This window comes from Leptidea sinapis, chromosome 19 (assembly GCF_905404315.1).
Source record: "Leptidea sinapis chromosome 19, ilLepSina1.1, whole genome shotgun sequence".
NCBI lineage: Eukaryota > Metazoa > Arthropoda > Insecta > Lepidoptera > Pieridae > Leptidea > Leptidea sinapis.
This window is the reverse complement of record NC_066283.1, coordinates 1,248,540-1,276,323: the sequence shown is the minus strand read 5'-3', so window position 1 is coordinate 1,276,323 and position 27,784 is coordinate 1,248,540. Positions and strand designations below refer to the sequence as shown.

Genomic DNA, 27,784 nt, shown 5'->3' with positions numbered 1-27,784 from the left:
AATAAGGGACGAGACTAGCAGGATGTTCAGCTGATGGTAATTGATACCCTGCCCAAATAAATGCAGTGCCGCTCTAGTTTCTTGAAAAACTCAAAAATTCTGAGCGGCACTACAATTGCGCTCATCACCTTGAGACCTAAGATGTTAAGTCTCATTTGCCCAGTACCTAATATTAGCACTAGCTACGGCGCCCTTCAGATCGAAGTATTCGTGCATATATATGCAAAAAGTTCCTCCGCTCATTGTCGTGAATCTCTATTAGAAATTACTGGGCAAATGAGACTTGACATCTTATGTCTCAAGGTGACGAGCGCAACTGTAGTGCCGCTAAGAATTTTTGGGTTTTTCAATAATCCTGAGCGGCATTGCATTGTAATGGGCAGGGCGTATCTATTACCATCAGCTGAACGTCCTGCTCGTCTCGTCCCTTATTTTTATTAAAAAAAAACTATATTCCACGTGTAACCATTATGAAATACTTATTATAATAATTCCGAATGACCTTCCTTGTGCGGTGTTTCCAAGACGATACGACATGGGTAGCTTCAACAAATCTGAAAGGCCGGCAACGCTCTTGTGATTCCTCTGAGCTTAATGTGATCAGCCCGACCGCTCAACATCAGATGATATGATATACTAACTGATATTGCCCGGTCTGTGTATCCGCCTTGCAGTGCTTCAATTTAATATCAAATTCGACTGACGGTCATTTTTGCATGAAGTTAGATTTTCATTTATACGAACGGAGGTCCAATTCAAAGATATAATTGGTACTCAAATAAAACAAGTATTATGTAAATATATTTAATTAATCAGATAAAATAACAATAACAGTTCTTTAACTACCTACAGCGGTACACTAAATGCATAGGTAGTTATCAACAATCAAATATCTGTGCGCATTGTTACCGAAATCTTAAGTCTGTAAAACAAAACCTCAACAACTTCTGTTGCGATAACAATAAATTATGTGTCGGTCATTCGCAGTTTATGCAAGCATTTTCTAAAATACTTGCATGCGTATGTGTATATTATATAAAAAAAGGGTGTTCGTACTTATGTATGCACGCAAGAAGTTATACTTCTTTGGCCTAACGAAGCAAAAATCATTAAAATGATTTATTCCTCGTGCTATTCTACGTTTTTGGACAGAACAATTTTGTAAAAATCTTGCAAAAAGATGGCTTTGACAATTAGTTATTAAATAATGAATACGGCTGTATGGGCTTGAACCCTTTTCCTGTCCTAATAATGGACGAAGAATAAAAAAAATAACGAATGACGCAAACGTCAGAAAATTTTAGGAACCAACTTCAACCTGTTACTTTTGTGTTTCAGTGATGCTCGCTCATCTTAAAATTCACCATCATCATTTATTCATTACGCGCCTAAAAAAGTACAACTTCAAAAACAGCTCAATATGTCCATCTATTCCAATTATTACTCTACATACAAAAGTTTAAATAGATACCTAACATAAAATATTTATTTCGTATATACTGCAGTAGATCCAGTAAATACTACATGTAATTCAAATGATGCGACGCGATTGGTCGGAGCGAATGTGACGAAAATCTCTATGAAAACGATGTCAAAAATCAGTTGGATTTTTGACATCGTTTTCGATCTCATAAGTTTGTGTTGTTATTAAGACTATGACGTCACAAGGGCGCCATATTAAAAGGCGTTTAAGGTGCCTGCGTCGGTTGGAGATTTTTAACTACAATGGAATCTCTATAACTCTTGGTAATCCTCAGCAACTTAAAATATGCCACTCTCTTCCGTTGAACCCTAAATACGTGGTATCTCCGATTATTTAGACTTTGTATTTAGACTACGAAGTATTGATAATACATAATATGTGTTGGACTTAGTATCCCGTAGCACGAATTAGAAGGTAAAAATATTGTAGTTGATAGAGCTTTAGTCCACGATTATAATTATACTACTCTTATTACAAGGTAATGATAATTTGTTTTAATATGTACTACAAAAATTTAACTTGAATTGTTATTCAAATTTGACTCTACAAATCGAAATATACATTGAAATCGAGCCTTTAAAATTTCAGGTAAAACGTATTGTTATGCATCTCGAAATTCTTGTTTAGTCGAAAACTCGTTACCTCGTTTTTTTTCGTCATTTCCCTTGACATTCGTATTATAGAGATTCCACAACTTTGTTAGTACTTTTACGCGTTATTGTTCGATGGCTCCGAATGCGATCGAACTTATATAGCTTATAAAACAGTAGTCCCTTAATACTTATATACTCGCAATACAAACAATTCAGTCAATGTCTCGTGCCAGAATTTGGCGAGTCAACGTCTCCTGAGGATGCCTCGTGTTGAGGCGAAACACGTCAAATTTGGTTAAAGATGCAGTAAGCGGAATGAACACTCAAAGAAAACTCATAACATTTTGAACAATTACGGATTTCAGCAAATTAACGACACAACATCATCAACATCCGGAAGACGTCCACTGCTGGACAAAGGCCTCCCCCAAAGATCTCCACGACGATCAGTCCTGCCTCCAACGTATCCCGGCGATGTTTACCAGATCGTTGGTCCATCTTGTCTGGTCCGTCGGGCCTACCAACACTGCGTCTTCCGGTGTTAACAAAAAATATAAATAACGACTAATGTAATAAAAATTAACTGCATGCTCATTGGTCAGGTAACAATGACAACACATTATATTAATGAGTCAATATATAGAAATAATCACAGCATATCATAAACCATATGGCGTCTGTGCATTTATAACAATGCCTGTGTACCTAATGTGGTATCTGAAATCACGCTTTATTACGTGTTTTTGGGCATTAATGCCCATGGATATAATATATAGAAGCGCCCTCTATGCTTACAATTAATTAAAAATTCCCACAAAACATCACTGTGTTCTCCGTAATTTCGAAACTCCTTCAACAGTGGGACGATAAATATACAATTAATTCCTAATAATTTACCCTGATATTGACATTTTCTTATAAACACCCAATACGATTAGACAATTAACGACCAGTACCTTAATATTTAAATATGTAAAAACCTGTAAACAAATTCTAGCGTTTTTTCAAACACACAGAATGTTAATATTACTAAGCGTCAGTAATGATTGGTGGTGGTTCATATTCTATTAAAATTTTACATAATTAAGTCCTAGCATATAATTATCTCATTTAAAAAGTCATCTCGTATGTAAGTTACCACAGATCTCCGTAAATAAGCGCAACAGATATATTCTATATAAAAATTTGATCATTTTTATAATAATATAAGAACTCTATAGGAATATAGCAGGCTTGCTTGTTTCAAAACAATTTAATACAAAAATATATTAGATATTGCTCCATTTGTATTAAAGGCACAGATTTATAATTCTTGGAAAAAAAACAAAGAGTTAAAATAACATTCTTGCGGAAGGAAATTAGTAGAATAAAATATATTGGAATTTTTCAAAGTCATAAAAAATACCTACATTATAGTATCGTTCTCAGCTTTAAGCAAAATTCTTATTTCAAATTGTTTCACATTTTCATTATGGCGAGTAGAACGAATTTCCAGTACGTATAAATTATAATATAGCGCAGTTTTGATAATGGATGTTTATACACAAATAAATTTTGAAAACAAAATTTTATGAACGATGCGGGACTCGAACCCACGACCTCTCGCATTGCGTGCGAGTGCTCTGCCTACTGAGCTAACCGTTCGCGTGACGTATCGTCATAAAATCTTATATGCTTTTGTTCAACTCTCAGGTTGTGGTCGTGGATTCAAGTTCCGCATCGTTCATAAAATTCTGTTTCCTTCCTAGAAGAATCCTAGAAGTGAGGGTTATCACTTTAAAAACATAACAAATCGTAATGATGTTTATAGTCAAACAATAAAAGAAAAAAACTGGCCGTTCAAATTTCAACATTGCTTAGAATTACTTTCCGACGTCACTTCTTGTAGACCAGCTCTTTCCCGAACTTTTGCTTAATCACCTTCTTATCTAACTTCCCCATTATGTTCCTCGGCATGGTGTCAACTATCACCATAGTTTTTGGCAGTTGGTACGGTGCCAGTTTCTTTCCAGCCAAGTCTTTTAGTTCCTTAAGTGTTAGCTTTGTGTTTTCCTTTAACACGACCACAGCGCCGACGATTTCACCGTAACTGTCGTCTTCGACGCCAATGATCGCTGCGTCAGCGACGCTGGGGTGTTCGAGGATGGCGGATTCGATCTGCAAAGCGCTTACTTTGTACCCGCCAGTTTTGATAATGTCGACGGATGACCGGCCCATGATGCGAAACTTCCCGCCCGAGTACGACGCTATATCGCCGGTACGGAACCATCCATCGCGGGTGAAGTCCGACGAGTCGATGCTCGGTGCTCGGTTCCAATATCTGCCGAATTAAAAATTGACCACATCAATCCAGCAACCAACCTATGCAGGGATCTGATAAAGTATGATATTCCGCCTGTCTGAAATGACATGTGCAGTAGAACTACCTGCAAAAGGTCATAACCCCATCTAAACCATCTGGGAATTCTACTATTCTTAAAAGCAATAAATAGGTCTTGATGTGATTTAGAGCTCCATCAAAGCGAGGGAGAAACTTAGTCCCTAAGTAAATTACCACACCTCTGAGAGTGTGGGAGTTTGACTTGATCCGGGCTACTATAGCACCTTTTTCTACGCACTTGTTCATCCCAGTATAACTTCAGGCAGATTAAAATTTTCATCCCTAAGACTCACTGTAATGAACACACTGAGGTACACAATATGATGAACACACTTATATAAATCCTCAGTGTGTCCATATCATATCATCATATAAACAGTAATAGGCAAATTTGACCGATCAATATCATGTTGTTGTATTTAATCTAAAAACGAAATTAGCCGTTTAAAAAAAACAAGTCAAGTGCAAGTTTTAATATTTTTTGTAAAGGAAGCTTTTTTATTTACATAGCGGAATTTTGGAAATGGCCTGGAAAGTGCGGTATTTGCAGATCAAAATCAAAGCGTTTATTGAACTCATAACATTGGTTAACAATGGCTTAATTTCAGTCATACTCTTTAATTTCTTAACAATAAATATATAATATCAAACAGATAAAATTAAGATCAAACAAATCAAATACGCAATATAAATAGCATCAAACAATTAAAATCACATAAAACAAATCACACTTAAGTAGAGCAATTCAATTCCAGGCTGCTTTATCATTTAAATAATCTTGGATATTGTAATAGCCTTTGCTGCTGAATTTATTTTTTGTGAAGGCTTTGAATTTGTTTATAGACATATTTGCTATCTGGTTCGGGGAGTTTACTATAGGAGCGAACACACTGACACCTAAAAGAATTACTGACTTTGTGCAGTCTTGTAGCAGGCATGGCAAGTCTGCCCTTATCAGCTCAGCATTACACGCCTGATAATCCTCTGATACTTACAACTTGACTTACAATAAATAATTGTAAAATACAAATCAAATAGATGGCGATTCGATGTCGAGTGTGCGCTTAATCTCGAGTCATTCGTGTGGACACAACTTACAACTAAGACTAGACTTACCTAGTAAATACATTAGGTCCCTTCAGCAGAAGTTCTCCTTCAAAAGAGGTTTCATCCTTTCCTGTGCCATGTCTGACTTCTTTACATTTACTTTGGGCCTCTTTGGTATTCTTGGAAGATAAACCGAGTTTGTCTAAAGAAATCTGAAATGTAAATCAAAGATTCAATAAGGTTTTTATGCTTATGATTTAAATAAACTAGAAGAATAATAGAAAAAAAAAGAAAAAAGCTGGCCTCAATTGAATTCAAGTAGCCCAATCTAGAGAGGACTGGCTATCTTTGGAGGAGGCCTACAAAGTTCTTACAGACTGAAGAATTATAGTAAAGTTATTATAAACTAACATAATTAAAATTGGGAACCAAACTTAATTACTTACAAAACTAATAATTGTATATAAGTAAACTTACTTGATCTAATCTAACTTCTTGTTTCATAAAATGTTAGAAACAAAAGGCATTTTTATTTTATCTATGTTATAAACTATAAAGTGTAGAATAATGCCTTCTAATATGTAGAGGGAATTATTTTTGAGAACGAAATGAGTTTTAAAAATGTACTTGCAGACTATGGTTCTTTTCCTGAAGAACTTAAAATATCCATAATTAGCCCCCTATTCAAGAACGGAGATAAAAATAACATTGAAAATTACAGACCCATTACTCTCATACCTATCATATCAAAAATCTTTGAGAAATGTATGTGTTTACGGTTAAAGGAGTTCAGTAATAAATTTCATTTAATTAAAGATGAACAATTTGCCTTTCAGAAAAATAGATCTACTAATGATCCAATCTATTCTTTATCACACTCAATTGCTCAAAATATTGACACAAAAACATTGACTACAGTATTGTACTTTGACATGTCAAAAGCTTAGGATAGAGTGTCCCATGACTTATTATTAAAAAAATTAGAGGCATATGGAATACGGGGTCTTGTGTTAGATTGGTTGCGATCATATTTAAAAAATAGGAAACAAAGTGTAATTATTACTCGGACTAATAAAATTAGTGAGAAAGAAACATACAAATCTGAATATACATTTAACCAGTGTGGTGTACCTCAAGGAAGTGTCCTGGGGCCAATTCTATTTTTGTTTTACATAAATGACATTATATACGTTATTTGTAATAATAAAATATTTCTATACGCGGATGATATTTCGATAATTTTTGAATCTGACATTAAAAACTTAGATATTATGAAATTTAACAATGACACTATAAATAATATGGACAAAATGATTAAATGGCTTGGTATGAATAATCTTAAAATAAATCTAACTAAATCGAACTACATGACATTTTCAAATGTTCTACGTAATAATTTAAAAATAGAATAAAATGACGTCATTATGGATGAAAAAAAGCAAACTTCATTTTTAGGTATTATTTTAGACAATGAACTTAAATGGACATCACGCATAAATGTGGTCTGTGGTAGAGTAAATAAATTTGTTTATGCCCTGAGGCGCCTACGAAAAATTACAGATTTAGGTATCACACTGTCAGCTTACCATGCTCATATTGCATCTATCTTGAGGTCTTATAATTTGGGGTAATGGCGTAAACATACAAAAAGAATTTATTGCACAAATAAAATGTATCCGTGCGATTTGTGGGGTAGGTCCGTATGAATCGTGTAGACCGCTGTTTATTAAACTGAAATTGTTAACCTTGCCGTGCCTATACATTTACGAAATAAGCATTTTTGTAAAGAGGCATAAATATCTTTTCACCACTGCCAAGGAAATGTATGACCGCGACCAACGATATCCAAATAGACTTGTTTACAAAAAAGCACCCAGGACTACTTTGTTTACTAAAAATTGTCATGCCATGTGTATTCAAATATTTAATAAACTTCCCAATACTATTAAAATGTTGAATATCGGTCCTTTTAAAACTCAATTATATCAATGGCTAATTCGTTACAATTTTTATGCTGTATCCAACTTTTTAAATTTGTGATTTTCTTTTTTTTTATAATCTTGTGTTTAACTTTGACTACATAATATGTATATGACATGTATATTTTGTGTAGATGCTAATGTAATGTAACAATGAAATATTATGTGCTGTAATCTTAGAATTTTATTATTATATAATGACATGGAGGTAATGTAATTTGCATGCCCTTTTTGGCTAATGTGTTGATTCGTATAGAATTATTTTGTTAACTTGTATACACACATTATGCAAATAAAGAATTATTATTATTATCTGGGAAAATCGCTTATTAAAATAGTATAGCGTCGCGCTATTGGTCAGAGAGAATATGACGTATAAGTATGGGGAAAATGTCAAAATTCAACTAATCCTCTATACGTCATGAAATTTTACTTGCCTGGGGTAGGAAAGGATATAGTCAGAATACGCGCTACGTAATTTACAAATTCGTACCTTTTGGAGAGTTGATACAAGACCTTCGCAATACGTAGATAGTAATGTAGAGACCTTCGGACTTTTGAAGGTCCCTAATACGTATTAGAAATGTTTCAGAATTTCAGATTTTGACGTGGTGTTTGGTGGGGAAATATATGATACCGTGGATAATTGTGATGGCTCATCAGTAGATTTATAATATCATAAAATAATTGTGCAAACAAAAAGTTTAAATTACCATTACAAAATGTAGATTCAATTATGAGCAAAACACAACAATATTTATGGTCTCCTCATTAGAAAGAAAGAAAGAAAATAATTTATTCTGCAACTTAAAGTATACAAGCAGACTTATTTATAAATTTACATGAACATGCAGGAATGGAGTTCACATCAGCATAATACTGATCATACCCACAGGTTATATGGTCAGCGCTGGTCTACCGGAGAACCCCAGATGGTCTAGCGGATTGTCATACTACTAAAAGGTTACACATATATGGAGGGTTACCGCACTAAAATAATAATATCACAGTAAAAATGTAATAACAAACATTAGTACTTCCATAACGAAAAAATCCACCTAGGACATTTTAAATCCCTTCGACATATTAAGCACTGTTTGTATTACACCTATCTCTACAATATATTTGGTAATTAGGGTTCTTAGTATTGAAAATGTTATCTTTGAGCTACGTTTCTGAGAGAATAATAGTTAAATGATAACTACAGTTAAGGCAAGCTATGTAGGTGTAGATCCTGTAACTTATCTCGGATACTTTTAGAGTTTTGGCAATAAATATTTCAATCACACATTTTTACTAATCAAGATACATATATCACGGTAACGAGAAGTTATCCTACTCATTTTAAAATTTCGGCATTCCAGACCCACACTCTCTATCAACCATTACGAATCCATACATATTTGTACTGGTTTTCCTTTTTAAAGATGTGAGCCTGAACGGTTGTTTACGCAACATTGATACACTTAATTCGAAAAATATACGCCACACCATTGCAGTTTATTATTGAGTTAGCTCCATTTGGTGGCATTCACTGCCGCACAGTACCTTTTTAGTTTTTAACAATAAATTGTATTATTTAATTGGTTTTATTAGTTTGTTCTAAAAATTTATTACTCATTCTGGTTTGTTATATAATAGTTGTGTGGTGGTGGTTTCTTATCAATAAATTTTTATTCTATTCTAATTTGACTTGCCTGCATATCTGGTAGTTCACACTCGACAGTGACGAGAGGCTCCAGATCGTCAGCAGAAGGCCTGGCGATTCTGGCCGCGACCCCGGGTAAGGGGACACCCACGTGGCCCACCGAGCGATCGGTCACCGGCTGGTAGGGGTTGCTAAGCGCCATGCCCACCTCCGACATACCGTAGCGCTCCAGCAAGCGCACACCCGATATCTGAAATAAAATGTGTCAGTACTTAAATACATGGTGTTAATTCAAACATTTCTCTGGCAATAAAATCTTACATTCTAAACAATTTGGTTTTACGAAGGGTCGTTCAACATCTGATGCCGGTATGGCGTTATTTCTACACATATTTAATGCTTGGGAGAAATCAGATAACGCCGTAGGAATATTCTGTGATCTTTCTAAAGCATTGATTGCGTACACCATTGTATTCTTATCCGTAAACTCAATCATTATCGTATAATAAGCAAATCACACGATCTTATTCCGTTATACTTATCTAATAGAACCCAGAAAGTAATAATTAATAATGAAAATTCATCAAGAGCTGTAATGCGAATGGGCGTGCCTCAGGGTTCAATCCTCGGACCTTTCTAATCTTCGTCTACATTAATGATTTGTCATTTGTAGCCTCGAATGTATGTGAGATTGTGCTTTTCGCAGACGACACTTCATTAGTTTATAATATTGATAGACATTCACCGAATTTCGATAAAATAAACCTATTCTTGGAAAACATATCCAAATGGTTCAGGGTGAATAATTTGTCACTTAGCGCGAGCAAAACAAAATGTATTGCATTCTCCCTACCAAATGTAAAAAAAAGTACCAAGAAGTACCATATGACATGGGGATACCTTTACCCTTTTTTATACTACCTTTAAACTTGTAGATTCTACTTCGTTTCTCGGAATAATATTAGATGAAAAACTTCAACGGGGTGCTCATATTGAGGTAATCTCAAGTAAACTCAGTGCTGCTACTTTTGCTATCAGAAGCATTAAAAATCTTACTAATACTACCACAGCGATATTGATTTATTTCAGTTATTTCCATAGCATTATGTCATATGGAATATTGCTTTGGGGAAAGCAGCTGTTATCGAAACAAGATTTGTTTTACAAAAAAGGGCGATTAGGGCAATATATAAACTGAATTCTAGATAATCCCTTATAAATCACTTCTATTCTTACAATATCATCCCAATACATTTATAATAATATCTTATGAAAAGTTTATTATAGAAGGAATGAATACATTGAAAATAAAGACATACATACTATCAATACAAGAAATACAAATAAAATAGCTATTCCAAAAATTCCAAATAATATTACACGTCTAACACCTTCAAAATTCAAAAAAGTTATAAACAATCGCCTTATTCAAAATCCTACTATACGATTAAATAATATAATATTGAAGATAAAGAAGTATGGAATATAGATGTTCCTGGTCAACCTAATAAGAATTCTTAATATCTATTTATTTAACACCAACAAGACAAACACTAACAAAAGTATAATAACATTATTACAATGAATAATAAATTCTAAGTGTTGACTTATTTATAGGTGTTACACACATTTCAAAAACATAGACACAAACATATTTAATTAAAATAAATGCAAACATTATCGGAATATTACAAATTGAATTAAACGTAAATGAATAAGAGATCAATAATATTATATAATAATTAAAACATGCATCATTTCACAATTATATAAAACAGACTTTAACTTATCAGTATTTATTAATTATTTGAATAAAATATACTTTTTGCCTATAATTTACAAAAAAAAAAAATCATGAATATAAATGAAATTAATTCCGTTTAAATGACGAAATATGGTCTGAAAATATATCAATATCAACTTTTTTATCTTTTTCTTTATCCTTTTCTTTATTAACATTAGTTGTTATGACACCAATACATTTCTTATGTGATAATTTATATATAACTCAACATCAATCTATTAATTGGAGAATAGCGTCTTTGACGTGAGCGTGTGCTTTTTTCTACGAATGGCATAAAAGATGACGGCCTTATTGTCTTCAGTGGGGCACGAATATTTAATTGAGCTATTAAATAGGTACTATCAATGACGCCATTCACCAACTTATATAAGAAAGTAAGATCGAGGAGCTGTCTTCGATTCGAAAGTGACTGAAGCTTGAAGTACTTTAATTTATCCTCGTAACTCCTAAGAGTTTTAACTAGATTATGATCGTAAGATAGATGCAAAAGAAATCTCTTTTGTATCCTTTCGATTCTTTGTGAGTAAATATTAAAGTGTGGATTCCATACAACGCTGCAGTATTCCAAGATAATACGTACCAAAGCTGAGTTAATAATTATTTTAGTGCGAGCATCCATAAATTGCTTACAGTTACGAAAGCGGAAGCCAAGAGTCCTAAAACTCTTGCTAACAATATTATCTATGTGGATATTATAGCGGAGCTTCTTGTCTAGAGTAACTCCTAAATGGCGTATGTGAGGAACTTCAGACAAAAGACTACGATCAATGTAATATGTTGATGCAAGAGATGTTTTCATTCTAGAAAATTTCATAACATGACACTTGTTAGCATTTAAAATCATGCCATTGTTAGGACACCACAATAACAAATTGTTTAAGTCTTCCTGTAAAAGCTCTGCATCTGCATTTGAAGAGACAGGTCTAAAGATCTTAAGATCGTCACCGAATAAGTAATACTTAGAATTCGTAAGGCAATCACTGATGTCGTTAATGAATATGTTAAACAACAAAGGCCCTAGATGAGACCCTTGAGGTACACCAGAATAGGCAAAAAATGGCTCAGAAGCATAACCATTAACAACAACAGCGGATGACCGATTGGCAAGATACGATTTAAACCAGTTCAGCAATGGGTCTGCTATACCTATGCCTTTGAGTTTCATTAGTAAAATGGAGTGATCAACCTTGTCGAAGGCCTTACTGAAGTCTGTGTAGATTGCATCAACGGATTTGCCAGTATCAAGAGCCTCAGTAATGTCTTCCACAAAGGAAACAAGGTTGGTAACTGTTGATCGAGCTTTCACGAACCCATGCTGCTCAGATGTAACAAAGCTTTTAAAGTGCCATGAAACGACAGGACATATAAGTAGCTCAAACACTTTTGCAAAAACAGAAATTATGGAAATAGGTCTATAATTTTTTAAATCCTCTTTGTCACCGGCTTTAAATAAAGGCAACACCAGGGCTTTTTTCCATAAGGTTGGATATGTACTAGTCCTAAGAGATTTGTTGATAATCAGTGCAAGTGGTAAAGCTAATGCACTAGCGCAATTATGTACAAATATCGATGGAATACCGTCTGCTCCAGCTCCTTTCCTAATATCAAGTCTTTTTAAAACATTATAAACTTGGTTCTCTGTATAAGATATATAATCAAGGTACACATTACAACAAGGGTTGATAAGATTTGAAATACTATTAGAATTTTGATTATTACTATTACTATTATTGGAACTGTACACTGACGAGAAATAATCAGCGAAAACATTACAAATGTCTGTCCCATTGGAAACAGAGTTATTATCGTTTTTAATTTTTGAAGGATACGAACTTTTGCCTCTCTTTTGTTTTAAGAATGACCAAATTAATTTAGGGTTTGATTGTAATGATAGTTCAAGTCGTTCAATATATTTAGCGTAGGAGCTTGCTAGCAATCACATCTTTTTTTCAATAAATCAAAGGATAGTTTATCGCGAGGATTGTTATATTTTCGAACTTTCATCCTATATTTATATTTTTCTTTAATGCACTTGATCAGACACGGAGTGAACCAAACTGGGTATTTATGACTGCGTGATTTTGCTTTAGGTACATATTTCAAAATTAATTTACGAATTTCACCATAAAATTGTACAACCATATCGTCAACACAAGAACATTCACTCAAAATTTCCCTCCAGTCTATTTCATTGAGACCTTTCCTTATGTTTTCATAATCAGCCTTATGAAAACAAAATTTTGTAACGGTATTATTAGGGACTAGTGATGCCGAGTTTGTTAAATGAATTGTGAAAACCAATGGTGGATGAAGGGGATCAACACGTGTCAAAGGATCAGGACATGGTAGAATATCATCAATGTTAATATTGGACAATACTAGATCGAGTACCTTATTTTTAGAATTTGAGATATGATTAAATTGGTTCAATTCATGGCACGAGAGGAAGTCCGTTAAAAGATTCTGTAGATAACTATTGGAGTGATTTGCACAAACATGCCCGTGTGGCTCCAGAGACCATGTTATACAACTTAGGTTGAAATCACCAGCAAAAATTATATTGTCATCGACTGACTCCAATACTCGACTTGCATTATTGATAAAATGCTCAAGAATGTGTTTTTGGACAGGTGGGGGGATATACACAGCACATATATAAAGTTTTTGAGGCTTACCTTGGTCATTTTCTACTTCTACGCAAACCCAAAGATCCTCGCACTCAGACTCGAAATTAAGTGTATTAATAAGTACACCGCCGCCATTCTTTGAAGGGTGATAACCACTACTCTCCCGATCACGTCTATATACATGATAACGATCATCAAAAATTTCTGAATCGAAAACACTCACATTTAACCATGTTTCCGTCATAATAACAATATCATATCCATTACAAACTATGTATTAAATACATCAATTGTTTTGGATCTGAGACCCCGAACATTTTGGTAATAAATAGAAATGTTATTCTGAAAAGTGCCCTTTTGTAAAAAATAAGAAAATAATACAAATTTAGCGCCACTCTATGACAAATTATTCACAGTATCATGATTACGTATATGGATGTAGTTAGATCCTTCCGATTTTCTGACAAATATTTTTCCATCACGAACCCAAACAAAACGGAAACCGAGCTCTTTCGCCTTAAGGCGAGCTGCAGCATGTAGATTTTTTCCTTCTGGCGTGAGATTTTCCGCAACGTGTATTGGAGTATTCTTGACGCTTGTGATTCCCAAATGGCTAGTGTTCAGCTTAGCGGTGCTATTTTTTTATTAAATTTAATAGTAGCTGCTAAAAACTCATCGCGAAGTCTAGGACTACTGAACTTTACTAAAATCGATCTTGGTCGGGGACTTTTAGAATTCATCTTCGCTAGTCTTGCACAAAAATGTATATTTTCTGGGTTATTGGGCATTTAATGATTTTGCCTAGATGTTGTACTGTGTTGACCAAATTTTCCTGTCTGTTTTCTGGAACACATTGGATTTCAATGTAGGAAGCTCGTGTCTGCTGTTCAAGCTGCGTAAGACGAGTTGTAATAGTCTGGTTTGGTGTAATAGTCGTGTAGTATTTGTGTGGATTGATTTGCATGTTCAGATTTTATTTTATCTATGTCTTGATTTAATGACGACAAGGAAGTTTCAAATGAGGCAAGAGTATTTTTTATTTCTTGAATTTTGGGGTGTAAATCATTACTGAAAATGTTGCGTAATTCGTCTCTGATTATTTCTCGTACATTATTAGCCGATAAACAGGAGCAAGTGGAACGACTTTTTACGCGCTGAGTTACGAACTCCATATCTACCGGTGAGTTTCGAACTGGAGTGTTTGAATTATCTCCTCTTGGTTGTTTACATCTGCATACATCACATATCCATGAACTTTTCATTTCAGGGCTCATCACACTAAAATCTTGGATAGAAAATCGTGTGCACGCAACATGATAATTATCATTGCATTGGCGACATTGCAATGACATAGTGTTATCTAGTGCATTGGGGCACCCAGCACATTCAAAATTTGCCATGATTGAACGTTAAAAATTGTGCACAAAAAATTACTCAGCGCTCGGACGTCACTTCTCCAACAATAGTGTTTTTACACCCTTGATGTGATTTTTCGGCAAATATATGGAATTGTAATATTGCCTTTAATTTTTCTGTAGGGGCAGAAGGGGAAGAAGATTAGAGTACGAGCAAAAATTTTAATGAAGCAGGGATTCTTTATTTTGTGTGAAATTAAGAATCTTTTGTTCCAGTAATGTCGCGAAAGTGTTTATTTGAACTGCCTAGTGTGATGAATATTATGCAGGATGATCTAAACAATAATTATCTTTTCACTTTAATGTTGAGAGTTTTTACGATAGGGTCAAAATATGAAGATGTGAATTTTAATGAAGCAGAGTTTATTTGTATATGTGACGTTCGGAGTTATTTTAAGCATAAAATGGTGAAAATGTTAATTTAAACTGACTCGTGTGATGAATACTATGCGTGGTGATGTAAACAATAATTATGTTTTCACTTGCAAGTTGAAAGTTTCCACCACGAGGTCAAGATATGACGATGTGAGTATAATTTTAAAGTCACTCGGTTTCTTTACTTTTGTTTAGTACTTACACACATTTACACACAGATAACGTTTACACTTAAAATTTTTAACTGTTGTAACAAATTGAATGAATTATTATTCCACAAAATTAACGAATTTAATTAAAAAATTATAAAATATACGGAGCTAGTTTGCACGACTTCAATGTTCGGTGACCTGCATGTAACATATTAAAATGAAATGAAGGTAACATGAATATATTCTATTCGGTTAAATATAATCCACTGTACATTATATAGATTACCAGTAAGAGGTTCCTTTGCACAGGATGCCGGCTAGATTATGGGTATCACAACGGCGCCTATTTCTGCCGTGAAGCAGTTATGTGTAAACATTAATGTGTTTCGGTCTGAAGGGCGCCATACTTAGTGTAATTACTTTAATTAGTACAAATTAAGTAATTAATAAAGGCACTGCTGGCACTGCATTGTAATGGTCAGAGCGTATCAATTACCATCAGCTGAACGTCCTGCTCGTCTCGCCCCTTATTTTCATAAAAACATAGATCATTTGTGGGCATGCTTTGTAAGCATTAATTTTGTAGTTATCATGCGTAGGTATGCTATAACACGGTTCGTCATGTTCACTGAAATGGCATTGCTTGAGGCGGCAGCGTGTGCCGGGTCGTCCACCATCTACCAAATAACCATCATCACCTTCTGAAAGAGTGGTGTTCCTTCACAGTCCCAACGTTCTTCCATATACAACCAAACTATTGAATGAACATTTTTGCGCGGTGTTTTTCAGGATGGTACGACATGTTTGTCTCCAAAAACAATTCAAAAGGGCCGGCAACGACCCTGTGATTATTTTGGTAATGGAGGAGAGCATGAGCCGTGGTGATCACTGATGTTCAGGTTTTTTATGAAAATAAGGGATGAGACGAGCAGGTCGTTTAGCTGATGGCAATTGACACACCCTGCCCATTACAATGCAGTGCCGCTCAGGATTCTTGAAAACCCTTAAAAATTCTGAGCGGCACTACAGCTGCGCTCGTCAACTTGAGACATAAGATGTTAAGTCTCATTTGCCCAGTAATTTCATTAGCTACGGCGCCCTTCAGACCGAAGCACAGTAATGCTTACACATTACTGCTTCACGGCAGAAATAGGCGCAACTGGTACCTGCTTCATACTCCTTCATAAAACAGTTGTTTTGAATAATTATAATTATTATAAAGAGTACCTCCTCCCACTTATTAAACAGTGTCTCGGGTAGTGGCGCGGAGCCAGCACACATGAGCCTCATCTTGCTAAGCGTGCTCTTGACGTACTCCTGAGTCTTGGAGTCGGTGAATATCTTGGTGTAATCAGCAGCCAAACGCGCATACATTGCTGGTACACCGTGGAACACTGATACTCGAGCTTCCTCCTTCTCCCCTGAGCCTAGAAGTCGTGCCCACACTGTGTGGGAAGCGAACTGTGGTAGCATACGTATTCTGAAACAGGATTTCAACATGGGTCCATGACCATCACTGATTGAGACGCCCTCCCTTCAAAATAATAGTTATTTCTCCATTTCTCAATTTATACTGCTGATAAGTTTGATTTTTATACGTAAAATATTTGTGTCCATTTCATTTGAAATAAAGAGCTAAACGCGATTGAAATTAATTTCTCGATACCAGAAAATCGTTGCGAGACTTTTCCGTTTTACTTGTAAACAATGGAATATTTGAAGTTAAAATTGGGATTGGTAGGCTTGTATTGCATTTCACTAGAGGAATCAGGGCGAAGTTCCTGGCTTTTTGGAAAGGTGCAGGTAAGGTAGGTTATCAGAAAATAGCCATACCGCGCAAGGAAGCTCTCTCCCCATGAGAGATGTTGTTTCCGATTCAGTGCAGTAATTATACGACCATTCACGCATTCGGGACTCTCCCACATCAAAAATCAGCTATTCAGTTTAGGTGGCGACTTCCGTCAACGGGTAGGAGCACCCCAATACAACTACCAGTGTGAATATAACTGACCTCGCTCCAGCGGCGAGCGATGCATTCAATGAATTCAGCTGCCCGTGTATATGGTGCAGCGGCAACGTGTGCAACACAACGTCATGCGCCGAGTACTGCCAAGCTGAGTGGAGAGCTGATATCTGCGTCATCAGCATATTATGCGTCCACACTACGCCTTTGGGTTTGCTCGTAGTGCCTATATAAAAAAATTCAAGTAAATAATTCTTAGTTGCACTTGCCCATCAATTGGCTCACACAGATTATATATAGCATAGCAAGTTGTAAGTGGCAAACTTATTTACGATCCCGTTTCTGTAGATTGTAGAAGTTTTGGCACTTTTAATCAAAAAAACGAACAAGTAGTTTTAACAGTCCTCAGTCCAACGTTATCATGATGATATACCATACAATTTCAATTGATCCATCCCGGCCGCTTATCTCGACTTCTTGCTTTCGTCTCATCACTTGGCAGTAGAGATCCGAAGCGATAGTTCGATAGCCCAGCGGTCAAAGCTCGTAGTGAACAATTCTCTTCCAATCCCACCATGATCATCTTATTGTGAGATTATCCGGGGTTTTTTTTATAGGATTTGTTTAAGTTTGTGGTCAGTACGCACAACAAGCTTTTTTTGCTTATTATTTATGACGCCGTTCGAAATCTACTAGGGGTATATACCTAGAGGTCCAATTAATTCATTTATTCATTAAATATACCGCTGTCCACCCTTGCACACGCATAATTTGTAGCTAGACTTGTTTTGCGTGAAGAATAACAATAAATTATTATAATAATTATTTGGAAATCATTCACGTAAAATAAACAACTAGTCTCATAATAATTGTCTATTAGGTCTGCCTACTCGTCTATTAGGCATAGTTTTCGTTCAGTTCTGTTCCGATTTTCGACCGCGCTTTGAATACAACGCCACGCAATAAAGAATTCAGTGTAAACTTTCAAAATAACAAATTAAAAATTGATGGAGTGTCGTATTTCAGGTAAATGCCTCTTTAAATTAACAAAATTGTGTAACTAACTAGACAGTTTTAATCATTTTGCTAAATAATTACATTTCAATTGCTAAAACAAAATGTTCTTGCCCCGTGTTCGCGTCCGTATCGCGCGTGACGTAGTTTTACTACTACTAGTGAGCGTATAGAATAGACTTTGAACATTAGTGCTACGGAAGAAGGTGTTAATTTGAATGGATGTTTTATGTTTCCTATATAAGTTAATGTTTACGTAAGTATATAATATACAACACTGCTGCACTGCATTTTTGACGACCTTTTAATAGGCCCTTCGGAGTCTAGTTAATTGTACGTCAAAGTTAGGAATGGACGATTTTTTTTTAAACTCACCACTAGTATAAATCAGCATTGCCTCCGATTCTCCATACCACATGTTAGGAGGTCCAGTAGCAGCTAGGCCCAAGTCCGGTTTCCAGCTCTTCGGTACTTCATCCCTCGGCTCTCTGTCGGATATCATCATAGGAATTGAAGATTCCGCCGCCAGCGGGTGGAGTAGTTTCTCGTGTTCTTTACTGCATATTACGAGAGTTGAATTGCTGTCTGAGATAAAGTATTTGAGCATTTCCGGGGGATGAATTGGGCTCAGAGGCACGGCTGTAACAAAACGTCATATTTATAATGCCTTACGAAACCAGGACTAAACTATTCGGCAAAAGGAAATCTACCTAGTTATCTCCACTCACAAAATTTAAATCAAGAATATTTATTAAGCTCAATTAAATCTCATTAACATGATCGTATTATAGACCAGGGTCGATAATTTTTGAAACCAAAAAAAATTACAGTAGGATGAAACCCATTAGTAAAGGACGAGAATATAACAAAAATTCATTAGGTGATCTGAGGTCGGGAAGTGGAAAAGGGGGGGTGTTTTAGTTGTAGGTACAACTTTGCCAATTAACTTTTTGCCATAGGACTTGTAGTTTTGCCGGAGATAAACCGTTTTTACCCTAAAACAGCCCCCCTTATCCACTTCCCGACCTCAGATCACCCGTAATTTATTTTTCCCTTAATTTTTGTTATATTCTCGTCCTTTTCCAATGGGTTTCATCCTACTATTATTTTGTTTCACGTTTAATCATTTTCAAAGGCTTCGGCACTGGTCTATTAGATCATCCTACTAGTTGAATAACAGTCATGTCAGTATTATGGCGCGTTAATGGTACAAATATGGCTTCTGATATCTTTCCTGTTCACTTATCATAATTAGTAGTTTAATGATGTAGTAAAATAGTGTGTTAACATTAGTGATTTATTAATATAAATTATTCGTTAAATTTTTGCTCCATCCATTTTATGTTTGCCAAGCTATTTTTTAAGTGTTGGAGCGTGTGAAATAAGTAGCGCCATTACTATTCTTGTGTCCTTTCTCTCGCTGACATTGTTTGTGAACAAAGTCTAATTTAGCTGATTTGCCAATTTATGGCTCGCCCTGGTAAGTTTTAACTTACTTCAGACATGTTAAATGTATCATATATCCGTTCAATGTGTTTCAATAAGTCAATATCACATTTTTTTATTTTAAATATTTCTGCTAACATGTAGTTATCGATTTATAAAGATACTAGCTGACCCGGCAAACGTTGTTTTGCCATATAAAGTATAATTCACGCGATAGTTTTATAAGTAATAAAATATTGCCTATATTATAGCCTGTACATCATTTTGTTCTATTGTCAATAGTTTTTGCAGCGCACGCAAAAATAGGTTTTCGATTTTACACCTTGTGTTACAAAATAGCAATTTTATTACGGATCCCTTATTTTGAAAAAAAAAACAGCCTATAGCCTTCCTCGATAAATGGACTACCCAACACTGAAAGAATCATTCAAATCGGACCAGTAGTACCAGAGATTAGCGCGTTCAAACAAACAAACAAACACTGCAGCTTTATAATATTAGTATAGATAAAGCGGTGTCTGTACAAATAAACGTTTTCTTGCCTTGTAATTGTACGCGATTAAGAAGCAATATAATAAAACCTATTATAAAAAAAAATACTTATCAAATATATAGTTCAAATTATATCAGTTAATTATCAAAATGATTCATTAATCAACATATAAACATAAAATATTTATTTGGTCCTTCGAGAAGGTTCGATTAAATATACATAATAAATATTATATTATTAGCTGCTAAAACAATTCACTGTGTAAATGGATTAAATAAGTAGTTGTTCAATAGCAAAATGCTTAAGCTGCTTAGCGACAACTGCAGGTTCATACTCACCAATATTACCCGACATCCAAATTGCCCATTGCGTGATAACGTGAGACGCATTATTGCCACACATGTATGCAATTGTTCTTCCAGTTTCGCCTTCTATAAAAAAAAAAAAATTACACTTAATATTTCAAAATTACATTTTGCACAAAAAAAACATTTAATTAATAAATTAACAGTTAGGTATGTATGTCTACGAGGTAAAAACATTCATATAATCTTTTGTTACTAGTCGTTTTTGTAGTAACCTTTCTAAGCAGTGGACACTGGTGCTAATAACTGGTAGAAAAACTGCAAAATTTTAATTTAATCTAATTTTTAATTAAGGTATGCTATTGTATTTTTTGAGGACATAAAAGACCCGGTCCACATACAACACTCTCTCTCTCTTGTCGTTCCCCCATTACTGAGGATCGTGCTCATGGACAAGTGGTCCACATTTGGATGGACTATTTCTTTCCATCGGCTTCTATCCACCGCAGTCTTGATGACGGAGCTAAACCTCGGGGACCTGGGTTCTTTTAGTTGGTCGATCCATCGTAGGAAATCGACCTCGGGCTCGCTTGCCAACTACGATCAATTTCTCAAGGCTCTCATTACCCCTTCGCATTATGTGGCTAAAATACGAAAGAATTCGTTGGTGGCATATCGTACATACAACACAATGAGGGCGAAAGAAAGCTATTAAACAAAAGACGAAAGGATATCTGCAGCGAGGCGAGTGAAAGAGAGCTGAAGAGTGAGGGAGATATTTGGTTTGGTTTTGATACTGGTTTTCGTCCGCCGTTGTTTTTCGGCTGCAGTTAAAGCTTGAAATGGAAGCCACTAACTAGGATAATTTTACCAGTAAACACAATATATTGGGGAATACCGCAGTATATTCATGGGGCTTTATCGTCATAGGATCGATCTATATTTTCGCACAATATGGTCTAAGATACGAATAGAAATTCACCCATTCGTTTATTGGATGAAAACTATTTTATATACAATTTATTATGTTAAATATATATCGCGAGTAGTTGTCTAAAAAATTATGTCAAGAATATTTAATTTAAATTTTCAATAAATATATTGAAAATCTAACCGTAATTAAAACAGATTTTTCGCAGGCACTGGGCGTCATTAATAGAGCACGGCAATACTTCAAGCCGGCCCACATTCTAGCGCTCTACAAAGCGCAGTATTGCTGTCATCTCTGGTCTGGCGCACTCCAGTATCACTCGATCCATTTGACCGCGTGCAACGCAGAGCAGCGCGAATTGTCGGGGACCCAGTACTCTGTGAACGGCTGGATCACTTGGCGTTGCGTAGAGACGTCGCTTCATTGTGTGTCTTCTACCGCATTTATCACGGGGAGTGTTCCGAAGAGCTGTTTAACCTGATTCCTGCCGCCGAATTCCACCTTCGCACGACACGCCACAAGTTAGGATATCATCCTCACCATCTGGATGTGTGGCGGTCCTCCACAGTGCGGTTTACAAGGAGCTTTCTTCCACGTACTACAAAGCTGTGGAATGAACTTCCTTGTGCGGTGTTTCCAGGATGATACGACATGGGTACCTTCAAAAAAAGCGCGTACACCTTCCTTAAAGGCCGGCAACGCTCCTGTGATTCCTCTGGTGTTGCAAGAGAGTATGGGCGGCGGTGATCTTAACTTAGCTTAACAACAGGTACAGGTAACCCGTACGCTCGTTTGTCCTACTATTCCATAAAAAAAAAAAAAAAAAAAGGCACAAGCCTGTGTGACCGTATTCATATGATGAAATCATCTTTATTTTGAAAAAAGTTTATTTTTTGTAAATAGGTGAGGTCCTGTTTTAACACCTGCCAATCCAATAGCTAATGTACGCATATTCTAAAGGCTTTATAGAATAAAGTAGAGCTCGTGAGAAGAACATAAAAGGAACTCGACAGCCACTATTTTAAATACATGAGTATTTTACAATAGTTGTAATATGTAATTCTTAAAAACAATTAACAAATGAAAAAAACTTTTATGCCTTTCATATGTTGGATGCATCATACTCATCACTCTGAGCTCTTGAAGCTTGAATTCATTGTTTGTGTAAGGAGTCTTTGTGAACATGATAATTGTGATTGCTGTCATAATTAGTAATGACATCCAACAAATACAATATTTATTAACTACTAGCTGACCCGACAGACTTCGTACTGCGTCAATCGATAAATAAAAGACCTAAATATTGTATAAAATAAAATTAAAACAAACAATAGGAATCCTTTTTTTAAGTGTTACCCGTGTTTTAAGGAAGTTTATTTTTTACCTCCTTAGAAAGTTAGACAGATTATAGATAGTTATTCATTTTAAATAATTATTTTTATTTGATTTCTGAACGACGGGGGACACGTCGAAGGAAAATCAAAATTGTTGTTTTTATTTTAATCCGAGGATTTTCATGTTTATTCAAACCTTTTAAACCTTCCCTGGACTTCCACAAATAATTCACGACCAAAATTAGCCAAATCGGTCCAGCCGTTCTCGACGTTTTAGCGAGACAAACGAACAGCAATTCATTTTTATATATATAGATAACAGGACATCCAGGCACCACAAACAGTACTTGTTCACAAGTTGACGCATGGTGCAGCCGTCGTCATAATATCCTTATAATCTTTTTACACATAGTATGCATCATTGGTTGATAGCATGGGTATCTAGTGTCTTTTTTTTATGAAAATAAGGGATAAGACGAGCAGGATGTTCAGTTGACGGTAACTGATACGCCTTGCCCATTACAACCGAAACATAATAATGTTTAGATATTACTGCTTCAAGGCAGAAATAGGCGCAATTGTGGTACCCATAACCTAGCCGGTATCCTGTGAAAAGGAGCCTCCCACTGGTATCATTTATGGTCTCATTTGTATTTAAGAATTGTTGGTGTGAATGAGTAGGTTTCTTACTCAATTGCGCCGCAACATCCTTGCTCAGTTCATTAGCTGCTTGGTACAGACTACTGTAAGTAAACACGCCATCTTCATCCTGCAGCGCCACTCTCCCCGGAAAAAGAAGTGCTCTTCGGAATACTGGTACAACACCACCTGTACAACAAGCAGAATTAACAAGGACTGTGGACACATAGCCATAACTGATATAAATATAAGTCCCTCAAATTGGTACTGGGATGACCCGCCATCATAGAAATGTCAGGACTGGTCAAATGCCAACACTTCAAACACAGTGCTACAGTTGGCAAAATGTGCAACGTATGTTTATAGGCATATCATGCGATTTCATATATTTTATTATTGTTTTTATTATGTTTTACTTAAATTACATTCTACTTGCAACTTATTGCCCCTAATGTTTTGCCCTAATGCCCCACCCACGGGAAGATTCCAGGTAAAAATACTAAAATAATCAATATAATATATAGTATAAACAATTGTTGATTTCACAATTGTTACAATACGGGTAAATGAAGGATAGAAAGTGTGTTATAAAACAATTATAACCTTAACATCAAGTTCTCTCACCTTCTCATCACATGAATGTCGAGGCAAACCAGCTCCTTGACAACACTGACACAGTCAGAAGACTTAATCAAACAAAACCATTTGAGTTAGTGCAGTGCTAGTGACTGAAGTCTATCTCTTACATGAGATAAAAAACGTAACTATCGTTGACTTTTCTGTCCCAATAAACTTATCAACGGTAACTCACTTTATCCGTAAATGTCTGTCAATGGGATGATGTATCGCTTACCAGCAATAGAAGTTTGTATGGAAATTGCAATTCACGCGTCCCAATATTAAGGCGATAAGAATGACTTATCGGGTATATTTATTTATTTATTTTATTTATTTATTTATACTTTAATAAAACGGCGTAAGCCAATTACAATATTATAGTAATATAATTATATTGGGACAGCTTCAGATTATTTACAGCTAATTACTGACAGTAGAAAGTAGTAATTTATCTCTATCTGTAGATAGTATATTGGGAACGGCCGTAACACACATTGAAAGAATAAAACAAAAAATGCTGAAGTTATGGTTTTTAAAGGGTTGCAAAACGTTTCTTGCCATTTCTTCTCATTAAACCTCAGCTTAACAAAGCTGGTGATAAATATAATATAAAAATAGCTTTGAAATTCATATGCATAGTTTTTGATATAGATGAATAAATTATTTTTTGTTTTAAATCAATTAAAATGTATAATATCACTCAATATCTTTGAATGAGATTGCCATAAAAATTTTATCATCATCATATTTATTACTATTTTATCATGGTCATGTAGTGAATGTACCTACTCCCTATCTCCTGGATAAGAAGCACTTAGACAACTATTTTTTATCACTGACGTCAAAGCTTAAGTTAATATTATATCTTACATAATATGATATTATTATTAAAAATAGCACCTTTATACCAATAAGTTCATAATAAACATACTATTAAATAATTTATCGGCATATTGATAGTTCCACTTACCGGCCTTAATATCTTGATTGTATGTGTTTAAAAGCTCCGAATTCGGTTCTTCTTTAGGCACAGTATTAGAAACACAATATCTTTTAAAATAAAATGTTCGCGGAGATTTTTTTAAAAGCCGGTAGTATGATATTATAGATCGCATAGAAACCTCCATTATTAAGTTATTATGAAATAAATCACGTTATTAAATAGCTAACAATAAGACACAAATTACGGAACTATTATGAAAAAAATTTAAAGTGCCATTAAATCAAAAACTATACAAAAAATCTATGATATTTGTTATCAGTCAACAGCTGGACGTAATACGTATTTACGTCATTTGTACCTTGAAAAATGAAAACAAACCTAGACATTTTAGGTAGGTACATTTTATTTGTGAAACGAAAGAATTGTCACTAACGTCAAGTGTCATACTTCCATTTTTTTCGTCGATTACTAGGACGGGCAAAGCATACAGCCAAGTCATATCAAGTCCGATAAAATTATTTTTTGGTCGAAGCTAAGGTTTTTGTTTTTAAATTCAGATGCTTACCATTTTTAAAGGCTGAGGCCAAGTCTTAATTAAATTTTTCGGTTCTATCTGGTTTTAAAAGATAAAAACGTCTTTTTTTATATATAATTATGTAATTTCAGAGAGGAAAGTTTTGTCTCACATGAGAAAATCAATGTAATATCGAGATTATTTAGTCGTAAGCGATTTTTAACCGACTTCAAAAATGGAGAAGGTTCTCAATTCGTCTGTATGTTTTTTTTATGTTTGTTACCTCAAAACTTTGGACTGGGTGAACCGATTTTGATCATTCTTTTTATTGGAAAGGATATACTTCAAAGGTGGTTTGGTGAGTTTGGTTGGGTTCTGATTATGGAATCCATGATAAAGTAACGGAACTATTCAATTCTTAGGAGCAAATTAAAGATACTCGACCAAATCTTTTATGCTGTTAGGATATTTCAGTCAATTATGGTCAAGTAATTGTCGTAGTCGAATATGATGATCAATGGAACACCTTAACAACTTACAGTAAGGGTGCGATCTGTGGCGGAATTTCTGTCTGAATTAATATTGCAATGCGCTTACGTTCATTGCTGCATTGCAAAATTAATTAGATCTACATACATTAAGACAAATTATTAGTTGGTGTACTTCAGATTCACTAAAAATCTAAAAATAAAAATAAACTTTTAACAAAAAAACAACCGACTTCAAAAACACTATTCCAAAACAATAGATAAAATATGCATTAAAAAGTATGAAAATAATTGCGTATTTTTATACAATCTTATTAATTAATCTAATTCTATTAACGATTATTGTTATTTTTGGAGTCGTTGGTAGGCTTGTAACTACATACATAGTTAAAGGTGGGATGTGCTTGAGTCGCATGCGCGACGTGAGGAGGCGAGAAGCGAGAGTGGGGCCGCGGCGGAAGGACACCGATTCCAAAAGTAACAAAAATCGTTACTAGAATTAGATTAATTAATTAGAATCAGGTATAAAAAGGGGCTAGAAGAAATCCTGAAGGAATCCTCGCATCTTAGGAGCTCTTTATATATTCAAAAGGAGCAATCGCCTGGAAAAGCAAGCTGCAAACAACAGTTGTGATTTCCTACACAGAGGAAGAGAAGTGGCAGCCAGCGAAACGGCCAAGAAGTCGTATATATGGCTAAAGAGAATTCTGAAGTTTATGGTAACTGAAGGGGGTCTACCCAGAACTTCACCTAGACAGTGAGGCTGCCATGTGTTTAGTCCACAGCCCACCTTAGGAAAGGCACTAGAGGAAGAAATATATTCAGATACGACATTTCTTTGTACGCCAGTGTGTGACTGCAGGAAGCCTTAAGGTCCTTAAAGTGGATGCAGCGAAACAGCTCGCCGACTTCCTAGCCAAGCCGTTACTCAAGCCCCAGATAAAAGAGCAGAGCACTCTTATAAGCTTAGCCTAGAAAAAAACGAGATGGGATGTTATGGAGGAAGTAAGCCTTTAGCCTACGCACCTTCTTGGTGAAAGAACGATGTCATTGTCTATTGCAGTGGTTCTCAAACTTTTTTGGTGACGGAACCCTTTTGGGAAGCAAAATACTTGATGGAACCCTACAATAAAACAGTAGTTTTTAAAGTGTATTCTTTATTAATAAGCATAATAAAAGTACAATGTAACAGTTACTAATTAATACTTACTTTACTTACTTACTACATGGCAAGTACAATAATAGAAGACATTAAAAAAGAAAAAATCTAACTAATGGGAGGTATGAAACTTTTTTTATTTTCCATCAATTGGTTGATATCAGGTTTGATAGAAGACAGTTGAAGTCACATAACAGGTTCGGCGTCCAGTCTATTGCGATATTTTGTTTTCGTGGCTGCATAGGTTGAGAATCCTGTTTCGCACAAATATGTTGTTGGGAACGGGAGAAAAATAATCAGAGCCATTTTTGCAAGCATTGGATATTCATCACGGATTTTGCACCAAAAATCGTTGAGAGCCGTCATTTTGAACAGTGACTCCATACTTGTGTCTGATGACATTTCTAAAAAAGATTCATATATCTCGTTTGATA

At 35.2% G+C, this 27,784-nt stretch overlaps 1 protein-coding gene and 1 non-coding gene across 2 annotated transcripts; both read right to left on the bottom strand.

Annotated features, from left to right (window-relative positions):
• Positions 1–790: 790 nt before the first annotated feature.
• LOC126969894 (malonate--CoA ligase ACSF3, mitochondrial) lies at positions 791–25,549 on the bottom strand. Its single transcript, XM_050815511.1, has 9 exons — positions 25,217–25,549; positions 23,680–23,817; positions 20,758–20,850; positions 18,856–19,119; positions 17,515–17,692; positions 16,731–16,983; positions 9,180–9,380; positions 5,573–5,715; positions 791–4,396 (listed from the first exon to the last, which is right to left on the bottom strand). The coding sequence occupies exons 1-9, from the start codon at positions 25,371–25,373 to the stop codon at positions 3,952–3,954; spliced, it is 1,872 nt and encodes a 623-aa protein (XP_050671468.1). The 5' UTR covers positions 25,374–25,549; the 3' UTR covers positions 791–3,951.
• Positions 3,648–3,720, bottom strand: Trnac-gca (transfer RNA cysteine (anticodon GCA)). The gene has a single exon. It is a non-coding gene; the product is annotated as a tRNA-Cys (tRNA).
• Positions 25,550–27,784: the final 2,235 nt, after the last annotated feature.

Excerpts from the sequence above, each read along its gene's own strand:
- LOC126969894 (XM_050815511.1), bottom strand. The coding sequence starts at position 25,373 with ATGGAGGTTTCTATGCGATCTATAATATCATACTACCGGCTTTTAAAA. Across the intron at positions 23,818-25,216 it reads CAATCAAGATATTAAGGCCG|GTGGTGTTGTACCAGTATTC; the intron begins GTAAGTGGAACT and ends CTTGTTGTACAG. Across the intron at positions 16,984-17,514 it reads TCGCTCGCCGCTGGAGCGAG|AATACGTATGCTACCACAGT; the intron begins GTCAGTTATATT and ends ATCCTGTTTCAG.